Here is a 21,553-nt window from a genome sequence, read left to right as displayed (position 1 = left end):
AAGTATGCAGTTGAGGAATTTATATCCCGCCCACTTATCCAATGTGGCAGGTGATAAGGTGCCAGACTGGAGTATGGGTCAGATGTAGGGAAACTCATTGTCATGGATACAAACAGGACCAATGAAAACATTAAGGCTTCTGTAATGGTAGGTAGCAAGCCACAAGTGAAACATTCCATTAATTTTATCACCCTGCTGTCATGTTTGTGAATTGTTGGGATACCAATAGAGTGGATCAGATTGGGAGGATATGTAAGAGTTGCATGGTAACTGAATATCAGATAATGTACAAACTTACCTAAACTATAAAATGATGATACTTGAATGTCAACTGACTGACAAAATTCAAGACAATACTGAAATGCCCATTCATGGTGGCAAGCAGTAACGCAGTCAAACAAATGAAGGCATGGTTTGCGAAATTACAGTAAAACAAACATGACAGAGGGCCAGATAAATGCATTGCTAAAAAAATGTAACTATAAAATGTATTCAATAATAACAGTTGCATTATTACTGCAGATGTCCAAATCTGAAATTTAATTTTAGCCCAAGTAACCAAAAAAAGTTAAGGAATGATTCCTATTGTTGTGCACAGCATAGTTTTAAAGGGACTTTGCTATATTTTAGACTGAAAACATAAATACTTTATCTGTAAAAATGTGATAATAGGTTTAATACAAATTGTAAAATAATCATAAGGTCATCATTTTAGCATGAATGCATCTGTTTCATTTTTCTTTGTGCTGTTTCTCCTGTGCTTACTGACCCTTAATCCTGTCCCTACTAGACCTGAGACCCTTCATCCCCCTATCATGGGTATTTCCTGAACTGGGACAACAGCCACCTGCACAGCCCACATTTCAAGCTTTCAGGTAGCCAAGATGTGTTTATGCCTTCACCATCATTCCAGCAATGGGGATTTACAGTAGAGGCTCTATGTCGGCACCCTCCAGGTGGGGAAAGAATGACCCACATAACTGTAGGAGCCACTATGTCCCTTATGAGTCCATTTTCCTCAGCTCATGATAAAAACTACCACATACAAGACTCAGCGATAAAGTACCTCACCATAGGCTGTCATTCCATTTGGTCCACTACTCTGAGGGATTGTGGCATTGGACAGTCCCAGTCACTCCCTTTTCTAGCTTGACCATACCAATCCCCCTCATGCCAGTTCCAAATGACACATCAAGCCACATAAAACATAAGTTGTTCTGGTCATATTCAGTGTTTTAATCCTCTTAAACAATGAAACTGTCTCATTTAATCAAATTACTCAGAAGAAATTTGCTGCAATAAATTAAGAGTAAAGTGTAAAAAAATAACATAAGCCATATTCGAAACATTTTGCAAAGTGCCTCTTCCCTCCTTTCTAATGTGAAGAATGTAGCACTGCATGCCTGTTTACTATTTGTTCTAACTCTGACATCTCAGTAACTTCTACTACATGTAAAACGTGCTCATTTTCTTACACTGAATTTGATAAAGTGGGCTGGTGGGGATATACCCACCACACACACATTGCAGACAACGGGGAGTACTGCCCTTGTAAAAATTTACTGTGAGCATTTTATATGATTTCTACACTTATCAAGCATTCCTGTCTGTTTACACACTGAATTGCCAGTTAGTCAACTATAACATGTATTTAACATGTATTCAACCTGAATACTAGACTCCATGCATAGCTGACCTTTTGTTTTAGGAGCATGGAATTATTCTTTACTTTTGCATTTGATTTTAGTTATATAACTATATATATTTATATATATATATATATATATATATATATATATATATATATATATATATTTGATAGATAAAGCTATATATAGTACATATATAGATAGATAGAGATGTTAATACATATGTATGTATGGGAGCAGTTACTTCGTTGTCTGCTGTTTTGTCAACAAAGTTAAGTGCTGTTTTATTTGATAGTGCTTTTTATTGAATGTTGTGTTTAATGAACATCAGAAGATCGAAGGCTGGGTTTGTGCAGGGTATACTCTGTGAGTTATGGTAAATGGGCATGCATGTTAATGCTGAAACGTTCAGATATTTGTCACATTTCTGCATTTGGGTTGGTAGTGTGAGTGTCTGTGTATATGAGTGTTTGAGGATTAGTAAGAGTTAGATAAAGGGATAGCATTAACGTTGTGCATGCATGCTATGTATGGGAAATGCGCTCATGTCGTGTAGTGATACTGTTAGGGAAAAGTGTTTTTTGCAAGGTAATGTCTGTGTTTTAGGTTACGGCAGGGGGTTAGTAAGGATTAGCACAAATGAGTACGTGGGTGCAGGGGTCATGTAACATGGGATGTAGCAGACTGCCAGCATGATTTTTCTGAATCCACATATAGTGTAACCACACAAGACCCAGTTTGGCTTAAACTGGGTTTTGTTATGGAAGAAGTTTAAGATCCTAAAATTTAATTGATTGTCCAAAAGAAAGGCACAATTTCACTTCTTCTTTCAGTCTCATAGCTACAAAAGAGATTGCAATTTCTGTATATGAAAGAAGGTAGAGGACAGTTATGTTTTAGCTAGGTTTCATGAACATCAGTGATGGGAGTTTTAGGTGTATCCTTCCAAATCCTGAAAAGTATATTTTTTAATCTCTTTTTTCTCCCCTTACTGTATTTCACTATCCCATTGCCCCACTTCTTTTGCTGGGACTAAGAACACTGCCTATCCCATTGTCCATTGCCCATATCTTAGCCAGGGTCAGTGAGGATCTTAAGGGTGTCCTGGGAGGCCAAGGCTGCCCTAACATATTTTTTCCCTAGCCTAACAGCTACTCCCTCTGTCCCTCCATGTGTAGTCTTCTGTGGTGCGCCACGGGGCAAGTGTACAATGAGCACGTGGCATCTCGCTCCAGCTCAGTGGCAGCTTAACCATTCCACTAGCCTATTCCTATCTTTGGTCTTGCCTCCTATACATGATATCCCCAGCCTCCACCAGAGATCATTGCATGGATGCCCATACAACTGCCACCCTCTGGAATGGGCACTCCCTATTCCTTCCTGCCGATCCATCAGTCAAGCAAGCCCCTCGTCAAACCTGGGCCACCTGGAGTGTAGTCAGGGTTTTATCCCACTACTCCACCATAGTGGCCCAAATCTTGAAAAGTATTACTTTCTCCAGAAAGTTGCAGGTGTTGATTATGGATATTTTTTATAAGTCTCTGGGTTTCTGAAAGTGCTTGCTGGTGGTAGGAGAATGGTTCTGCAGTGGTAAAAAGGACAGCTCCATAAAAGTGCAGAGAAGAGTATGGTTAGATTTCCAGTAGGAATAATGTACATAGAGCGTTGCAGATTATATGGAAGGACATAAAGGTTAACATCAAAAAGGTGGCACTCCATAAGTCATAATGTATTCACTTTCCTTACTGTAGTTTAAAATTTGTATGCTGAGACAGTTCTCTCTCATTATCAAGATTGCTGCTTACTTTGATAGCTGAGTTTTTTGAAACGTGGGGCTGTAACATTTTTAGCTAGTATTGTGAGTATCTGCAAAAGCCATTTGACTAAAAATCTAACAAATAAAGAAATCAGAAGCTTCAAAAATGTAGTGTTGACAATAGATTAATTTCTTTGAGTGATGGCTATGAGACTTTCCTATAAATAATGACTATCCAGAAATGAAGTTCTCAAGTACAAACACACTGACCTGATAACAAAATATAAAGCAAACTGGTTGTAAGTTCATACTTTCCTAGCTAAGAGTTGTAGTACCTCACTGACATTCATTTCTAAATGCCTGTACTGCACCACTTCCTGTACAGCACCTGCCAATCAAGCCCCCTGACACTTTGCACCCAGATCAGCTGCCACTTCCCCCTGCCCTATCTACACTTTTACTTGCTTTCACAAAAAAGTATAACATGTGACAATAAGACTGCCTAATTCTAATAATTTTCAAATACATACTATAAGAGCTTGATTTCTCCCACCATAACAACATCATTTATAAAGGACAGATGATCAATGTGCAGTAGAAATATACTTCAAGGAAATTAAAGTCCAAATTAAATGTTATAATTCCTGTTTATAATACTGACAACAATCCTTAAACATAAATATGTCCTTTATAACCAACCACATCTCAAGCATCTGAGCACTGTTGTTACCAAGTGCTTACTTAAATAATCATTTACTTCACTAGCCATATTAAACACAGAATACATTTAACATTTCTTATAAGTTACAACCAGACTGGAAAAAAATAAATGCAGGAAGGGGAAACTAAACCTCTGTGTCAGTATTTTTGGCAGCCCTCACCCCACCCCATAATGATGATGATCAAGCATCCCCAAATCAGGAAATTGACTAATTTATTCATTCTAGGGGCAAAGGTCCAGAGCCCATCGTTTTCTTCTTGGAAGGTGAGGGTCAAAAGGCAAAAGCAGTGTTGTCATCTTTAGTGTGGGTGTGGCTTATTTAAGCAACAGTCCACTTCTGGGCGTGGATATATCAGGATTTAGCCATGGTTGGTATGGATGGATCGTGAGGGCAAAGCCAACAGTGAGTAAACCCTGATATACCCACAGCCAGGAGTGGATTATTCCTATTATTCAATGACATTATTTAATAAAGAAATTGCTTACCTTTCTTGAAAAATGCCTTTGTATAAGGGCACTGTAGTGTTCCTCTGCATTTTTTCTTGTTTACCAATGTACTGTGTGTGTGTGTGTGTGTGTGTGTGTGTGTGTGTGTGTGTGTGTGTGTGTGTGTGTGTGTGTGTGTGTGTGTGTGTGTGTGTGTATATATATATGAGTGTGTGACTTGCATTCCCTTGCGTATGCTGTACATCAGTACAGTGCAGGAGAAGCAACAGAGAAAAGAGAAACGCCACTGCTTTTTTTGCTTGAACATGAAATATCTTCCATTATTTAATGACTTCAATCCCCAGTGGCTTGCCAGTGAAAATAATTTTTTTTACGAAAAGCAGACCAAAGCTATGAGACAAAAATCTGTACATTCTGTGAAAATCCAGACAGTTGAGAGGTACAAAGTCAACCAAGATTTTAGGAGGGGCAGTACAGAAATACAACGAAAATCAGATATGTTTCTGCTTCTTTAGTTTTGCAGAATGTACCTGTTTTTCTTGTATTTTGCTCTGTCCTCTAAGCATATGCATATAGGAAGTCTGGCCACTTAATAGTACTTTAGCAGCTGGACTTTTTTTCTATTGGTATATGCTCGCTTTACAATGGTCATGCTAGTTGTGCCGTCCAATCAGAGTGCTTGTCTTTGAATGGTGATGAGCTGTCACTGCATAAGTTGGTATATGCACTTACTTCCTTATTCACTGGCAGTTTTACAAGTTCCAGCATAGGTGCCTGAGAAGAACACAGGTATACTATTGGACAAGCTATCGCTGATGTTTGGGAAGCCATAGTACTGAGTAGCTGTTACAAGGGTCCTTTGTTTAGGTAAGACATTTATTCCCGCAGGTACTCCCAATACATTAAGCCAAAGCCCCCCCCCCCCCCCCCCCAATATCAGCATCTCACACCTGACTCCTCCAGCACTCATGCCACTAAATGAAAATTGGCCATCTGAATCATAGTCAGGGCTTTACCTGCCTCAGCCATGGAACTCCCGGAGCAGGACTAAAACATCTGTGTCACTGTTGTAGCTGAATTGTCAAAAACTGCGGGCTGCAAGATCCATTTTTATCCACTTTTGATTCTTAATAAAAAATAAATATATCATTTGCCATGAGGGAATACATCATTTTAGCAGCACAACACTTTGTCTTGGAAATAAGGGATCACAAAAATATGTTCATTATAATACAGCCATAACACCAGCTTCATCTTACCTTTCTCAAGTTGGGCATGCAGAGGTAGCATCTCATGCAAAAGTAAACAGGCAAAGAAATATAAATACCCTGTGCAAACACAGAAGTCTGGTCAGGTATAATATGGAGAGTTCAGAAAATCTTAACCAGACAAACAGAATGAATGGCAATACTATGCTACAAGAACAGCTTCATAGAACTGGGTAAACTCATTTGGCTGTAGACTTTTTGGATGTGATTTAACTTTATTGTACATATACTTTTTATACTGAAGAAGATGAAAGATTTCACTCAACAATATAATTTATCTGTTATTCGTAATGCTAATTTAATGTAAATTGTAACTACAAGAAATGTACTACTGTGTTTAATGTTTGCAAAAAACTTTGTTTAACCATAACTTCCGCCCATCAGTTTCAACATCTCAAAAATCTTATGAATCGGAAATTATAGAATATATAAATCAATAACAAAGAAATGCTATTTAAATTTAATGTTAATACTGCAAAAAGCAGTTTTTTAATTTTCAAAATGAATTTTATAATTTAATAAACAGATATGAATGGGCGAATTGTGCTGGTGCAGCCATAAAATTACAGAGAATTTATGAAAGTTTACTGCATGACTCATCTGCTTGTGTGTTCCTTGCCAAACCCAAAGTTAAATATTCTTATAGACTGATTAATAGTACACTAAGTGGTTTGCTGCAAGAAGGTTTATTTCTGTGAAAAAATATTAGAATGATTGATAGTTATATGCCCTAGACCAAGGTGAATGTTTGGATTGCCCCAGCTGCATGAAGAGTCAGGAAAAAAACACCCATAAGACTGATTATAACAGTGCAGCACTCTAAAACAGAAAACACTACAAATTCTGATATATGATTAAAGAAAAGGTGAAGTACTCCCAGTCTTATTTTAGACATTCTTTGGTCTTATATATAAAAGTAAGGGTATAAATGCCTGTGTGGATAGCTTATTTGTAACAGTAACTACTCCTACAACTGCATCATCCCATTCCTCCCAACAACACTCCACTACTCCCCCCTAATACCTCTCACACCTTGGATCACACCTCTCCAGGCACTAATACCCTACCTTCAACTTCCTTACAACAGTCTCTACACCCTCAGTTTAACTTCTCTCCCATCCCCACCTCCTTCATTAAAAATATTCTGTCAACATTAAAACCAGGTTCAAACTCCACCAATAAAATTCCTGCCAAATTTCTAAAAATCACTGCTGATGCTGTGGCCTTCCCTATTAGTATCCTGATCAACAGATCAGTTCTTGAACCTTATGTTCCTTCGCTTTGGAAAAAATAAATCATCATTCCTCTTCATAAAGGAGGCCCCTCAACTGACGTCTCCAACTTTCGTCCTATCGCTATACTCTCTCAAATATCCAAAATCCTTGAAAATGTGTGCAAAAACAACTCCTAGACTGTCTCCTCAGAAACAAGATCCTCTCTCCAACACAGCATGACTTCCATCCAGGTAACAGCATATCCACTGCATTGATTTCATTCTTAGACATAGTTAACAAAGCTAGGGACTTAGGATGCATTGTATCTATCCTTTTCTTGGATCTGTCAAAAGCATTTGACACCATCTCTCAGCCTATCCTTTTATCCCAGCTATCAAATATAGGATTATCTCCCCATTCAGCCAACTGGCTTCAAAGCTCTCTCTCCAATGGAGAGCATGCTGTCAAGTGGCACAATTCCATTTTCCCCTTTCTTCTCAACCCCACAGGCATCCCTTATGGTTCCATCTTAGGCCCTCTGCTCATTAATATTTTTATCAATAATCTTCATTTGCCCATCCCACAGGGCTCCCTTGTCCAATAAGCAGATGACTCGATCATAGTCTGCTCCAAACCCAACGACACAATACTTTACCAATATACCCAGGCAGGCTTTTCCTCTGTGGAGATGTGGCTTCACACTAACCATATTTCTTAACCCAAAAAAACTAAGCTTATGATTTTCACACCCAAGAGACAATCCCATATAAATAAACCCAACCTCAAAATTCACTCACTCAGCTCTACAAAAGTTGAACTAGTGGCCCATACCAAATTGCTAGGAGTAATAATAGAAAAAAACTCAAATTTGATTTGCATATTCTAAATGGCATATCTAAGATCCATAAGAAGCTAGGGTTGCCCTATAGGAATAGTAAGTTTCTCTCCCTCCAATCTAAACTAACTCTAGCACAAACGTACCTACTACATTCCATAACCTACTGCACTCTACTGTTTACCAGTCTGCAGTCGTCCCTACAATCAGAATTAGAAACATGTTATAACAAGATCGCTAAATTCGGTACAAACACCCACCACTCTACTCACCACTGCATTGCCCTAAAAAAGTTACAATGTCCTGAACTTCCCCATTACTTACTATTCCTCCATCTTACAATTACTCACAAATTTATTTATAAAGTACAACTTTTCCCTGCACTAAATTCACTACTCACCCTCTATAACCCCACTAGATCACTACGATCTGAACAACAACAGCTTCTTCAAGTTGTTAAACCCAGTTTACCTGCAGGATAGCTGTTATATTCATGGACCATGGCCAAAATATGGAATTCTCTACCTACAGCCATCCAGCCATCAACATAATCCCAACAACTTTAAAACTGCTCTTCAAAACCACTTCCTCTCCAACTGGATTTGCAACTGCTCTGATTAATCCTCCACCATTACATAATTTGTCCACTGAACTTGGTCAGTCATTCTCTAGTCCCAGCAATTTCTTTTCTTATCTCCTGCACTAATATATCATATCTGCTGCCAAACTCCTTCTTAAACCTACCTCTATTTTTCAACCCTCCCACCTCACTAGACAACTACTACCTTTTACTTACTCATCACTAACATTCAGCCTACTCACAATGTATACTCCATGTATTCCACGTGTTTGTCTAATGCCTTATGGATGTTGCTCAAACCAACACTCCAGTGTTGTAAATACTGTACCTACTCACTTGTAATTATGATCCTTATGCATCTGTTTGATCACTTTGTATAAATTTTGAGCAACTTTATTTTGTGTAAATATTGTAAACTGTCTTTAGAATCTACTATGTTTGTTTATGTATAACTTGGAACTTTTCTCCCCTACTCACTTGTAATTATGATCCTTATGCATCTTTTTGATCACTTTGTATACATTTTGAGAAACTTTATTTTGTGTAAATATTGTAAACTGTCTTTAGAATCTACTATGTTTGCTTATGTATAACTTGGAACTTTTCTGCCCAAGCCTCCATCAAAAATGGGCTTTTCCTGGCCAGTGGACTTTCCCAGTAATCAAATGCCAATAAATAAATAAATAAACAGTGGACATAAAATGATTGCAGTCTGTAATCTGACATTATTTGGTGCCCACATAGTTTGTTTATAAATTGTTAAAAATGGTACTATCAGATATACTTTCTAAGTTGCTTGTATTTGATTTAGCATTATCAAATAATTTATTTGGTTGGCGGCCACAGTGGAGCAGCAGTTAGCATTGTTTCCTCACAGCAAGAGATTCTTCGGTTCGATCCTCAGATGAGGTGCATTCTGTGCAGAGTCTGCATGTCCTCCCTGTGGTCACATGGGTTTCCTCCGGGTGCTCTGGTTTCCTCCCACATCCCAAAGACATGCTGTAGGTGGATTGGACATTCTAAATTGGCCCTAGGCATAAGTGCGTGCGTGTGTGTGTGCCTTCTGTGGAAGGTTGGGTGCTGGGCTGGCAACTCGACACCGTAAAACTCTACTGCCAATCATGAGCGGACAGGTGATCCATTGTGGTGACCCCTAACTGGGAAAAGCTGGAAGAAGAAGAAGAAATAACTTCTTTGTGTATTACAACACGATTTATAGGCATAAAACTGACGTGGCATTGGGTGCTGTGAAGGTAACTTGTCCTCTTAATTTAGTACAGAGTCATTGGGAAGACAGTTTTAATTAATTATATGTAATAGTGCATTATTTAAAAATGTAACACATGCTTGCTTTATTGATTATATATTTGTATGAAGATGATACTGAAAATTTGAAAAATAAAATTAAATTGTGGATGAGATGCTACTACCTTTCTATCTTTTTCCTATGTGTACAGCAAAAATATACTAACACTTGTTAATATACAAAGATGATAAAAGAAAAAAATAGGTGCAGACTAAAATTCAGATGATAAATATTGGTAACCATGCCTTATTACACCCCTTCAACAAGCACCTTAAATATTTAAATAACAAAATTAGCAAAGTATTTTGAGCAGAACAGGTATAACAATTTAACAAATTAAAAAAAACAGAGTTACTGAAAAAAAGATTTAGAACAAGGAATCATCTATATAAGCTTATCAAACGTTTTCTACTGTTACTTTGGTAAAGTGTAATTTGAAAGACATTCAAGAAGATACAACAATAATCACATTTTTGAACAGGAATGTATATGTATATAAATGCAAAGTTGTGCTTTCTTAATGAGCAAATTATTGTTATGGTAGCAAACAAATTATTACTGCAAATTGGTGGGTATTTAAAAAATTCCCAGATCAGTTAATAGTTTTTTAAATAAAAAAGTACACACATTTTTAAAGAAGAAAGATTTGTTTTCACAAATAGACAAGGTGGATTATAATCATTGCAGGTTTAATTGGTGCGGATCGACAAACTGTATTTTCATGACTAGGAGTTATGCATCTGCTGGCTACTTTAACTATACATGTAATATAGTACAGTATAATATAGTATAGTATAGCTGCCATAATGTTAAAGATGCAAAGACTGTTATACTGATAGAATTATGCAAATGTGAAAAATCATATTTATGAGCATATACATACTAGTAAACAAAAAATACAATGTTTTTAGATAAAGCATAAAAAGTATGTCATAAATGTAAACAATTTCTGATTTTTGTTTTTGATGTAGTAAATTTGGGCCTAGGAAAAGGAGTAGATATTGAGGTATGTCTTCATGTTATGAATGATAATAATAGATTATTTTGATTATTTGTATTGGTCAGACTTTAATGATGTCAAAATACATTTGTTTGTTTCATAATTAAGCAAAAATAATATAGTTTGTAATTAATCTGGCAAAGTCTGTTTTTAACTGTAAAAGTTGAAAGCACAAGCTTTTTTTTTCCAAACTGAAGCTGTTGCTCTATTTAAAGTGTTAAAAGTTATTTTTTTAATTTGGTGTTTTATTTAATTAACAATTGATGGTGCTTATTGGACCCCTTTTGATTTTAAATTAATATACTCAGAAGAAGTGATGTCTGTATTTAACAAATACCTCTCATCATAACTCTGGGAATGCCGGGTCTATATTAAAATACCAAAACCTCACCTACACGAATACCTAAACGTCGACACATAAATAGCGAACTGTGAAAACACCAAACATCCTGAAGCACGAAATTTGAAATATTGAATTGTCATAGTTGGCCAACCCCACTGCCCGCTACGTACTACCTACCCAAACAAAATAAATAATCCACACTTCCCCATATCTACACTTCACCCATATATACCATATCCTAATCAAACATTCACTACACACAAATGCATCTGACTATAAACAAACAACACCCAACTGCGGGAAAAGTATAATTTACGTATACATTCAGCTACACAACTATATTACTATACATAAACTTAACCTTACTTCTAACCCTAAAGTAAAGGCTGCATGTATTACTATGCATGCACTTACCTTAACCCGCACCCTAACCCTAAGATCCGTAACTATTGCACACTTACATTAGGGAGCTATACTGGATAAGGGCCAACTATGATAATTCAATATTTCGAATTTTGCGCTTCAGGATGTTCAGTGTTTTCGCTGTTCCCTATTTATGTGTCAGCATTTTGGTATTCGCGTAAGTGAGGTTTTGCTATTTTCATATAGACCCGGAATGCCATACAGTTTTCTTAACTATTTTCAACATGTCGGTGCTATGACACGATATTATGAAAAAGTGGAGCTCTTAAATCTGATTTTGTAAATGCATATAGAAAAAATGTGCATTAGAAATCAGTGCAGCATCATTGTTGTAGAATCAAGATGAGTTACAGTGGAATGCATTTCAGAAAACAAGAAAAATATATTGAAAATGGTTACCTTGTATATCATTAAATAAATTAATGCATGATATACTGAAGCCTATTAAACAAAAAAGCTTGAAAGACTCAAATGACAACCCGGCAGAAAGATGTGTGCATCTACCATCACAGTAGATCTACAAGATCTGTGTCCATCCTCTTCAACTACAGGACTTAGCTACAGCCTCAAGTCAGCTCAGCACCAAGAGTTTCACAGACCTCCAATTCCTCTCCTCCACCCCCACTTTTACTTGATGCCACTGCCAGGAAGCAACAGTGGTTAATAGTTGCTTTCATATGTGAATGTACCCTAAGTCATTCCTAGCAGGCCTCTTTTTGTTGGCAGGCTGATGGGGGGGGGGGGGTGTTGAAAAGAAAATACCCAAATCACCCAGATCTATCATGATAAATTTATACTTTTTGTATATGAAATAATTTGCATTTACTGTTCAGCTTTAAGCCAGATTCCCAAGCTTGTCCCCCAGTGTGGAATCATGAAATGATCCCTAAGATAGTAGAAGCCCCAAAGGCAGATTTAGACTTGGTGATCACAACCAGTTCTTATGTCTTGTGAGACTATACAGAAAAGACCAAGCTGCTTCTGCACAGATTTTATTCAGAGATTAGTCTTGAAGGTGGCCTGCTAAGAGCTCACTTTCCTAGTTGAGTATACTGTAGGGATGCCTGGTAAAGGAGTGGTACAGTTACAATAGTTAACTGCATGCATTCAGATAGTTATGTTATGTTAGTTAGTTATTTCTGGAAGCTTTAGAACCCAGCGTACCAGGGGCATAAGAGACAAATAACTCAGATGCATCTCTTGTCACTTTGGTTGTGTTTACAAATCAGAGCACAACTAAGCTAAGTAAGAAGGTACTGTTGCCTTTTGGAGTACTTAGTAAAAATACATGTAGATTAATACTCTGATTGAGCCTTGACTCAGTGGTTAACTTATGCTTAAATAAAGGATAAGTTCATAAAAACACTTCATCTTTATGGAACAGCAAGTAGGGTGGATCTACTAATAAAGCTTGAATCTCAGAATTTCTTTGCTGTTGGAATGACTACCATGAAAATCAGTTTACCATGCATAATATTTAAACTGAGCTCTGCCTGCAGGTTCAAACAAAGAAAAATTATTTTTCCAAAACAAAATTCACACCCAAGGTAGCACAATATCTTTAAACAAAGGCCTAATCTGAAAGGGCACTTTAAAATAGTTTGAGTCCTTAAGGGAAGCCAAACAAGAATCATTTACTCTCTGATTAAATGTTCATATGGCAGAGTAATTAATTCAATCATGGTATAACTGAAGCCTGTATCAAAAGCATACACCAAGTACTCAAGTATAGAAAGGGAATCCTTGACAAAGTAAGGTAGAGAGGGCTGCACTGAAGATGAAGGTAAAATGAGGTAACTGGAATTGCTCTGGACAAAAAGTGCTAATGCAATGGCATTAGTCTAGTAAAGACTTTCTGGATAAAATTTGGAATTAGTGAAAGGGAGAAAAGACATGCAATATAGCTGCGCTTCATCTCTGGAGTAGCGTATCCCTAGGCCATTTGCACGTTGGGGGATTGAGCTTTAAAAAAATTGCTGGAGTTGAAGATTATAGGGGGTGCAACAGATCACAGCAAGGCATCTGCCACTGATAGAAATTATTCTAAGCTATTATTATTTTGAGGAACTTCTCATATGTCATCAAATGGCAGTAACTGAGCCTGCCAATGGAAGAGATATATTCCTCAGTGATCAGCTGTTATCAGAAAGCAATCTGGAAACATATCTCAATCCCTGCATTTATGGGCTTCTGGAAAAAGGGATATGAGTCAGTACCTTCTTGTCTGAATATGTGGGGTCGATATTAAAAGACCAAAGAGGTGTTTCAGCCATCACCTCTTGGTCGACATGTAATGAGTGAATTCACTAAAGCACGAACACTCAAAACAGCTATTTCTTTCCCTGGGAAAGAAATCGCTTGGCCTTCCCTGTGTGTTTGCCCCATTCCTCACTGCAGTGCGATCTCGGAGTTGGTATATTTAGTTAGGGGGGGTGTGGGGGGCACAGCCCCCATGTTGGGGGGGTGTGAGGGGTGAAGCCCCTCACATTGTTATGTTTTAAAGTGTGTGTGTGTGTGTGTGTGTGTGTGTGTGTGTGTGTGTGTGTGTGTGTGTGTGTGTGTGTGTTTGTGCTAGTGGTTTCTTTCCCATGGAAAGAAACCGCTGTTTTGAGCGTTCGTGCTTTAGTGCATTCGCTCATTACGTGTTGACCAAAAGATGTTCGCTCTTTGGTCTTTTAATATAGATCCTAATATGTGCCATAAAACTTCCATTACTCTCTGTGTACTGCAATGACACCTCATGGGAGAGGGTATTAAAGGGCTTAAAGAGGCATAAGAACAGGTCTTATCTGTAACATATTTAATGAAGTTTGGCCTCCAGTGGTGATCACATGCATTAAACTAATCTGTCCTGGCAATGCTTCCCCACCCTAGGCAGATTCATATGTGGTAATCATCACAAAGAGAAATGGAAGGAGTTAGTGACTGTTCAGAGAGAAATGAGGTGTTTGAAGCCACATTGTGTGACTTGCATGTAAAAGTAGCAAGCCTAAGATTTTTGACGAAGTGCTGGGACAGAACTAACCCAAAGATCTGTTTTTTTTTTTTTTCTGAGAACCCATTAAGACCTAAGCTAAAGCTAAGAGTAAAGAATGTAATAAATGCGACATTTACATAATACAATTTTCTTTACAAAATTTTTATGGAGTAACAGGATAAGCTACAAACAGTCACAAATGATTCCTATTTTACCATTGTTTTTGTGCAGGTGTACACTGAATTTCACTCCAATGCTTTAGTTGTCAGCATTTGGCATATGAACTATGGCATACTGTAATGAAATATGAAGATTTTTTTTCTTGTAAACCACTGTTTTTTTATCTTTGCTGTAATGATAGCTCAAATTACTATTCCAGGCCCCTACAGCTCTCAGATTTTACAGGTGAAGTTCACCACATCATCCAGAATTAAAGCCAACTATAAAGCAAAACATCAAGTTTTGCCAGTTAAGGCCTATGGAATAAAGACAATGTCTTTGAAAAGCTGCATGCCAACCCTCTATAAGATTTTAATAAATAACTTCTGGTAATAGTGATGATTTCCCTTGACCTAGTTCACAAAAAACAACCAACCAAAAAAAAAAAAAACCATGGCACCCATTAGACCAGTCATCGAATATAATGTCCCCTTTGGTATGTATCTGTCCAGACACATGCAACAGCTCCAATGCCCATAGACATACCTTTCTAAAAGGAAATAAACCTAAACAAAATGTCCTACATGGACTGACTGAAAGCCCTGTCACTATACTCAGTAGCCTACAGATAGCAAATAGGTGACCTGTATCTGGTATACAAGGCATCCTCCTATACAATACTGATGGATTTACTGGACACCAGCAAGTCAAATGGCATCAAAAATACTTGGTCTAGGGATCTAAACCTCTTTTGCAACATAAACAGAATGGATTGCAGGGACAGTATATCTCCCAGAGGATACTACTGCTCTGAAACAGACTCCCTATCCACATTAAACAAAGTTCATCCCTGTCCAAAATGCTTTATCCCATGCATAGGTCCTCTCAAATGATGTATAATATGATCCCAGTTATTCTCATTAGGTTCAATATATAATTATTGGCCATGGGTTGAGTAAGGTCAGTCTCGAAACAAATAGGAGAGGTTAATTTGAGCACAAAAAGGGAAACTGGCCAGGCTTAAAATGCCCACAAAGGGTAGTCTAGTGCTTTCCAATGAACCTATGAGCCTATAAAAAAAACAGATGGGATACTTAGATAAAAACCACAACTAATAATGCCATTCTATTATATTCTATACTTGACACACACTATGTTTGTGTAACTACACAGTATATGCAGTAACAGAAATATTACCATGGCTGTTCTAATGAAGACTTGGCCCACAGGTATTCTGGACATTGGTTTCACTAAGTCTCGCAAGGAACAGTCAAATCAGACAGAAATTTAGCAGAGTGTCAAACTGTGCATAAAAAAAAATAAAAAACAGTGTATAGCAGGCCATGTTATTTCAATGCATCTATATTAAAAGACTGAAGGGTCACAACATCGGATCACAATTCATTGAGACAAGAGCACTGAAGAATATAATTGCAGAAAGCCAACTTGCTTGAATCTCACCACATCAAATCGCAATAACTAGCAAACAGCTCAGAAATCTGCATGTAAATCAGACTGAATTGAAATATTTGCTCCCATCATGTTATACATACTAAAAGTAACATGTAAGATACTAATGTCTCATCTTTTGGCCAGCTATTGCTATTTGATGAGGTGAGATTGGAACAAGTCAACTTTTGACAATTAAATTTGTCGATGCTCTAGTTTGATGTACTGTGACCACAGCTGACGTGAGACCAAATAGGAGGATTATAAACAGATCGTTATAAGCTTCTATCAAGAACAATAGGAAGTTCCTTCCCTCCTTGGGTATCTTGACATGCAGGTAAACAGCTTGGACATCAAGGGAACATGATCAAACTCCTTTTATGAAGCAAAGGATAACGTTGTACACCGATACACGCCAGAATATACTTTTAGGGAATGAAATGATTAGTTTATTACCTCTATTACTGGGCAAAGTCGTTGGTTGCCTTTATTGCCAAAAAAAGAATCTCAGATGAAACCCAGACCTCTGGGATGGCTCATGTTGACAGCACAGAAGTAGTCAAAGCCAAGTATCAGCAACAAAAGAAGAGATGGAGTGCAAGGAATCGAGGCATTAGCACTGATGAAACCAGTACCAAAAATTATACTGTTGCTCAAAGGACGTTTTGGGGACCTACTAAAACCAATGCTCTGATCAGCTCAGAACTATGACCCTGGTGGTGTTTAACTGACCTCTCCTACTACACTAAAACAGTCAGTAAGAAGGAAGATGACCCAGAATTCAAGTCAGATTAGTTCCTATTCATGAAGCCAGCCAATGAGAATGGGACGAATACTATCTCTGACTGAACCTAAAGAAGACCTTCCATCGTTCTGTTATAATCAAAGTCAGCCATAACAAGGCTTCTGCAAAAAGAAGCAGAATTCACTCATATTGATGGCCTAGATGGTTGAGGCCTAGGTGTGATAAACCTAGCCAGCTCTACCTCAAAAAGGGAGGATATACAAAACTGACTGGAAAAACTGCTTTGGGGCCAACCAGCAGATGACATCAAAGCCCTGGCTATATAACTGCTGTCTAGGGAAAGCACACATTCTTTTTACCAAATTCTATCAAATCACTCAAAAGCAGTCACACCAGGTGGTGCAGGGAGGAGCTAGAGTCCTGGGAGAGCATCTGAGGCAGTTGGTGGTCATCTACACAGGGAATTTAAAAAATATTACACCAGATGTGGAGTAGTTCCTGTTCACCACTTTGACTCACAGACTTTCTAATGATCTATAGAAAACTGTAGCTCTGCCGGTGGTATAAAACTAATCTGTAAAAGAAATCAAAAGGTACACCAGTACCACTGCTTTATTTCACTGACAGCATACAAATAAAGTGAAACAACCCTAAAACAGTTCTCAAGGTTTCTCTATGTTCAAGCTATCCATAGTTTTATCAATCTGTCCAAATCACCATAAAATCAACACAGCAAATGTGAATAATCACCCCAAACGTCTGCTAATTTACTAGTAGTTCTACTTGTAATTAATGATTATAAAAAGAAAGTGGTACCATCATTTAACTGTCAGACTTGCCCAACAGCCTAAAGATACTGTGACTGAAATAAATACTAGAAACCTATATTTTTAAATGGTGGCCCAACCAAAAGAAACTCAAGCTTAAAAATTTAATTACAGAAAGACTATGCATTGTCGTTGTTATCTTGAGATGCAATGTATTGATCTACAAAAATAAAACATTTCCTATCCTGTATGAAAGGTAATTTTACAAAGCGATATTTACATGAATCTTTTGGGCAGAACTGCATCAGAACAATGCATGTGTTATATGGCAAAGCCCTGATGGGGCCCTGGGGACAGCACAATAAGGAAGGCACAATCACATCATGGTATAAAAATAAGTGAACATAGCAAAGTATTAGACTGAAGTTCAAATTCACACAGGAAATCCAGAAACAGAAAACACACAGCTACACCACAATATGCTACTGGACTTTTTATATGCAATGTGATCAAATGGGAGCAGATAAGGAAGCCACAAGTTTTTAAACAATCACTATACATCAAAATGAATGATTCATTCTTACCGTACCATTGGGTGGTTACCAAACTAATCATGCATATTTCTGTAGCACAGTTCCTCCACAATAAGTAGTATTGACAGTCAGTCCCCACCATGTGTGTGTGCGCACGCACATGTGTGTGTGTGTGTGTTTGTGTGTGTGTGTGTGTGTGTGTGTGTGTGTGTGTGTGTGTGTGTGTGTGTGTGTGTGTGTGTGTATGTGTTGAGAGAGTGAGTAAATAGCAGTAGTAAGATTTACATAATCTAAATCCTTGGCTTTGTGCTTCCCCTTTTTATGTGACAGCTTTACCAATTCAGCTTTATCTTCTACCATAGAATCACTTATTCTTGATGTCTGTTCAATTCAAAACTTCTCTCATAGCGATTCAATTAATTTGATAAATGTGCTGCATTGTGATCATGAACTTCATTAATATGCTACATACAGCTTGTTTACTATAGCAACTATACAGTAAACAAGAAAAAGTGTAGTAAACAAAAAAAATAATTTACTTAAGAGAATAATTGGCTGTAGAAAGAGAAAAACAATGTATCTTCCTTGTGATGTAATACAAATATTTTCCAAATCATACAGAAAATTATGCATAACAACTCAGAAAATTCAAAGCTGAATTCTTACCATAAATGGCTGTATTGAATGTGCCAGCTACAGGTTTGCAAGATGTGTTATCTCCACCACACACTCCACATTTGTCCCTTCTTGCTTTTGAATTCAGCACATGATCACATCCGGCTTGCTTTGAAATTAAAAAGCAAATACTAATTTAACATTATATATGGGGCTGTCTGCTAAATACATAAACATTCACTGTGAAACTGTATTTATTCCACAGGTAAAGACTGCGTATCTTTTGTTGTATTCATTATGCAAGCAACAATGCCTGACAGAGTGTGTGTTAATGTGCAATTAATGCCCGCCAAGGGGTGTTATGAGGCCCGACGCCACAGGCAGAGGGCCTTTACACCCCTGGAAGAATGTTAATTACACATTAACACATACCCTGGAGGGCATTATTGTGCTTAGATAATGGGTTCGCTGTAAATTAACATGTTTTACTTGCTTATTTATTTTTTTAAGTAGTATATTATTTTTTATATATTTTTAATGTAAAACAGTTCCTCCGTCTACTGTTTCAAACTTGCTGTAGTATATGTTAATGGTGTGGGAGGAAGCATTTTACATCAAATATATAAAAAATTAATATAGTGCTTAAAAAAATTAAGTAAGTGAAACAGAACAATTTTACATACAGCCCATTCTCTCTCCCACACACACACACACACAGTCTCCAGCTGCTTTCATACACACATTCAGTGTCACTCTCTCTCGATCTCTCTCACACGCAGTCTTCTCTGCTTACATACATGCATTCACTCACACATCACTCTCGCTTTTGCTCTCTCTCTCTCTCTCTCTCTATCCATCTTTCTCTCACACACACACACACACACACACACACACACACACACACACACACACACACACACAAACAGTCTCTCTGCTTTCATGTACCCAATCATGCACACATGCAGACAGAAACAAACACACTCAACCGCTCTCTCTCTCTCTCTCTCTCTTACTTACATACATGTATACACTCTTACACACAAGCTGTATTTTCTTTTTTTGTTTGTTTTATTATTTTACAGTCACTAAACAGCAAAAGTACTGTTTATTGAGTGTAAAATAATGGCTCGCTCACTCTCACTGACATGCGCACATACACTCACATACAGACATAAACACAGACAGACACACACGTACCTTTTTGTTAATGTCTTCTTTTTTATATTTTACACTCCCAAAATGGCAGAAATGCTGCTTAGCAAGCGCAAAATAATGGCAGCCCTAACATTTCCTCAGTCCAAGTGTTACAGCAGCTTGATAAGCTACCGTGAAGCGGTGGACTCATTTTTCACCAGGCAGTACTTGTACATTAATACCCTGCTGGAGAACACTCATTCTCCAATCATTGTACTGATGTACAGTTTGCCCTTTCTCTAAAACAATGTACTACACTTCATAATTCTATACAATGTGCATATAAGTAATTCATCACGTCTCATTCATTGAAATTATGATACATTAGCTAATAAATCACCAATGTAATTATGAATGATAATTCAATATGGAAATTGTGATTACAGATTTTGGTATGCAACTAATTCCTGATGCATCTCCGGAGATGGCCTACTACCAAAATAATGAAATACCAAAATAACGACAAAGATGAGAGTCATTATGGTTTCTGGACGGAGATGACAAGGGAACATATAATGTGGCACTCTGGAACATGTATGTATTCTGAGGAAGTTCTTACATCTTAACAAGAATGAAAGATTAATATCCATTCAGCATCGGTGTACCTTTCTTTTAGTCCACTGAAGTTCTATTTGTGTGTGTGAATGTATATATATATATATATATATATATATATATATATACACACACACACACACACACACACACACACACACACAAACACACACACTGCATGTGAAGCATTTTATGTGGGGAAAACCATCCGTAGGTTATGGGATAGGATATCTGAACACTTGAGATGCATTAAAAGAAAAGACGAACATAATGCACTCTATTTACACACTAAAAAATGCAAGAATTTTTAAAAAATTTCTGTTTTTTGTCATAGATCGAGTGGTCTCCACTGATAGGGGATGTGATGTTAACAATAAAATTGATGCTTTGGAATCCGAGTGGCAACTCAGGCTTGATGCTTTGAAGTTACCTGGTTTGAATGATGGGGTCTCTTTGATGCCCATTTTAAAGTTAAAAGCAAACCAGGTTTAAGCATTAAATATGTGACAATAATAACATTCACAATACAATATATATACTACATAGGGTAGGATTTAACGAAATAATGAAATTATTTATATATTAATTAATTTATTAAGGTTTTGTTATTTTGTATGGGTTTAGAGTATGATCAAGTTGTACTAAGATTTTTTCTGCCTGTTTTTTATTTGTGTATTTTGAATTATTTATTACTTGTAGGGGAGACAAGAAATGTATTTTAAATGGACATTTGCGATTGATTTGCATCTAGCTTTGTTTTATAAACTTTTAGATTGGTTGGTTTGAATAATTAATTAATCAGTTAACCACATTATTATTTAAGTGAAGTGCTTGCAACACTAAATGACTCTGAAGAAGCCAGTATGGTTATCTGGTGAAAGCGCTTAGTCATTTTGTTTATGTTTCAGTGTTTTATTAAAATTATTTTCTACACCAATCAAGACTACCTTTGTCCTTTGTGGCTGTTTTTTTTCTTTTATTGTTATTACAGTCTCTTCCATTTGGAATTTATGTTAT

The 21,553-nt window shown here is 37.1% G+C and overlaps 1 protein-coding gene across 1 annotated transcript in view; it reads right to left on the bottom strand.

The window, feature by feature from the left end:
* ADAMTS9 (ADAM metallopeptidase with thrombospondin type 1 motif 9) overlaps positions 1-21,553 on the bottom strand; it is a 1,232,634-nt gene that overhangs the window by 745,802 nt on the left and 465,279 nt on the right. The window contains exon 15 of the mRNA XM_044077927.1: positions 18,839-18,956. Within this exon, the coding sequence (XP_043933862.1) occupies positions 18,839-18,956 (118 nt within the window). The remainder of the gene's footprint in view (positions 1-18,838; positions 18,957-21,553) is intronic.

This window comes from Protopterus annectens, chromosome 7.part0, assembly GCF_019279795.1.
Source record: "Protopterus annectens isolate FY-2018-M chromosome 7.part0, PAN1.0, whole genome shotgun sequence".
NCBI lineage: Eukaryota > Metazoa > Chordata > Ceratodontiformes > Protopteridae > Protopterus > Protopterus annectens.
The sequence above is the reverse complement of the archived record's forward strand: the minus strand, read 5'-3'. Positions and strand labels throughout refer to the sequence as shown.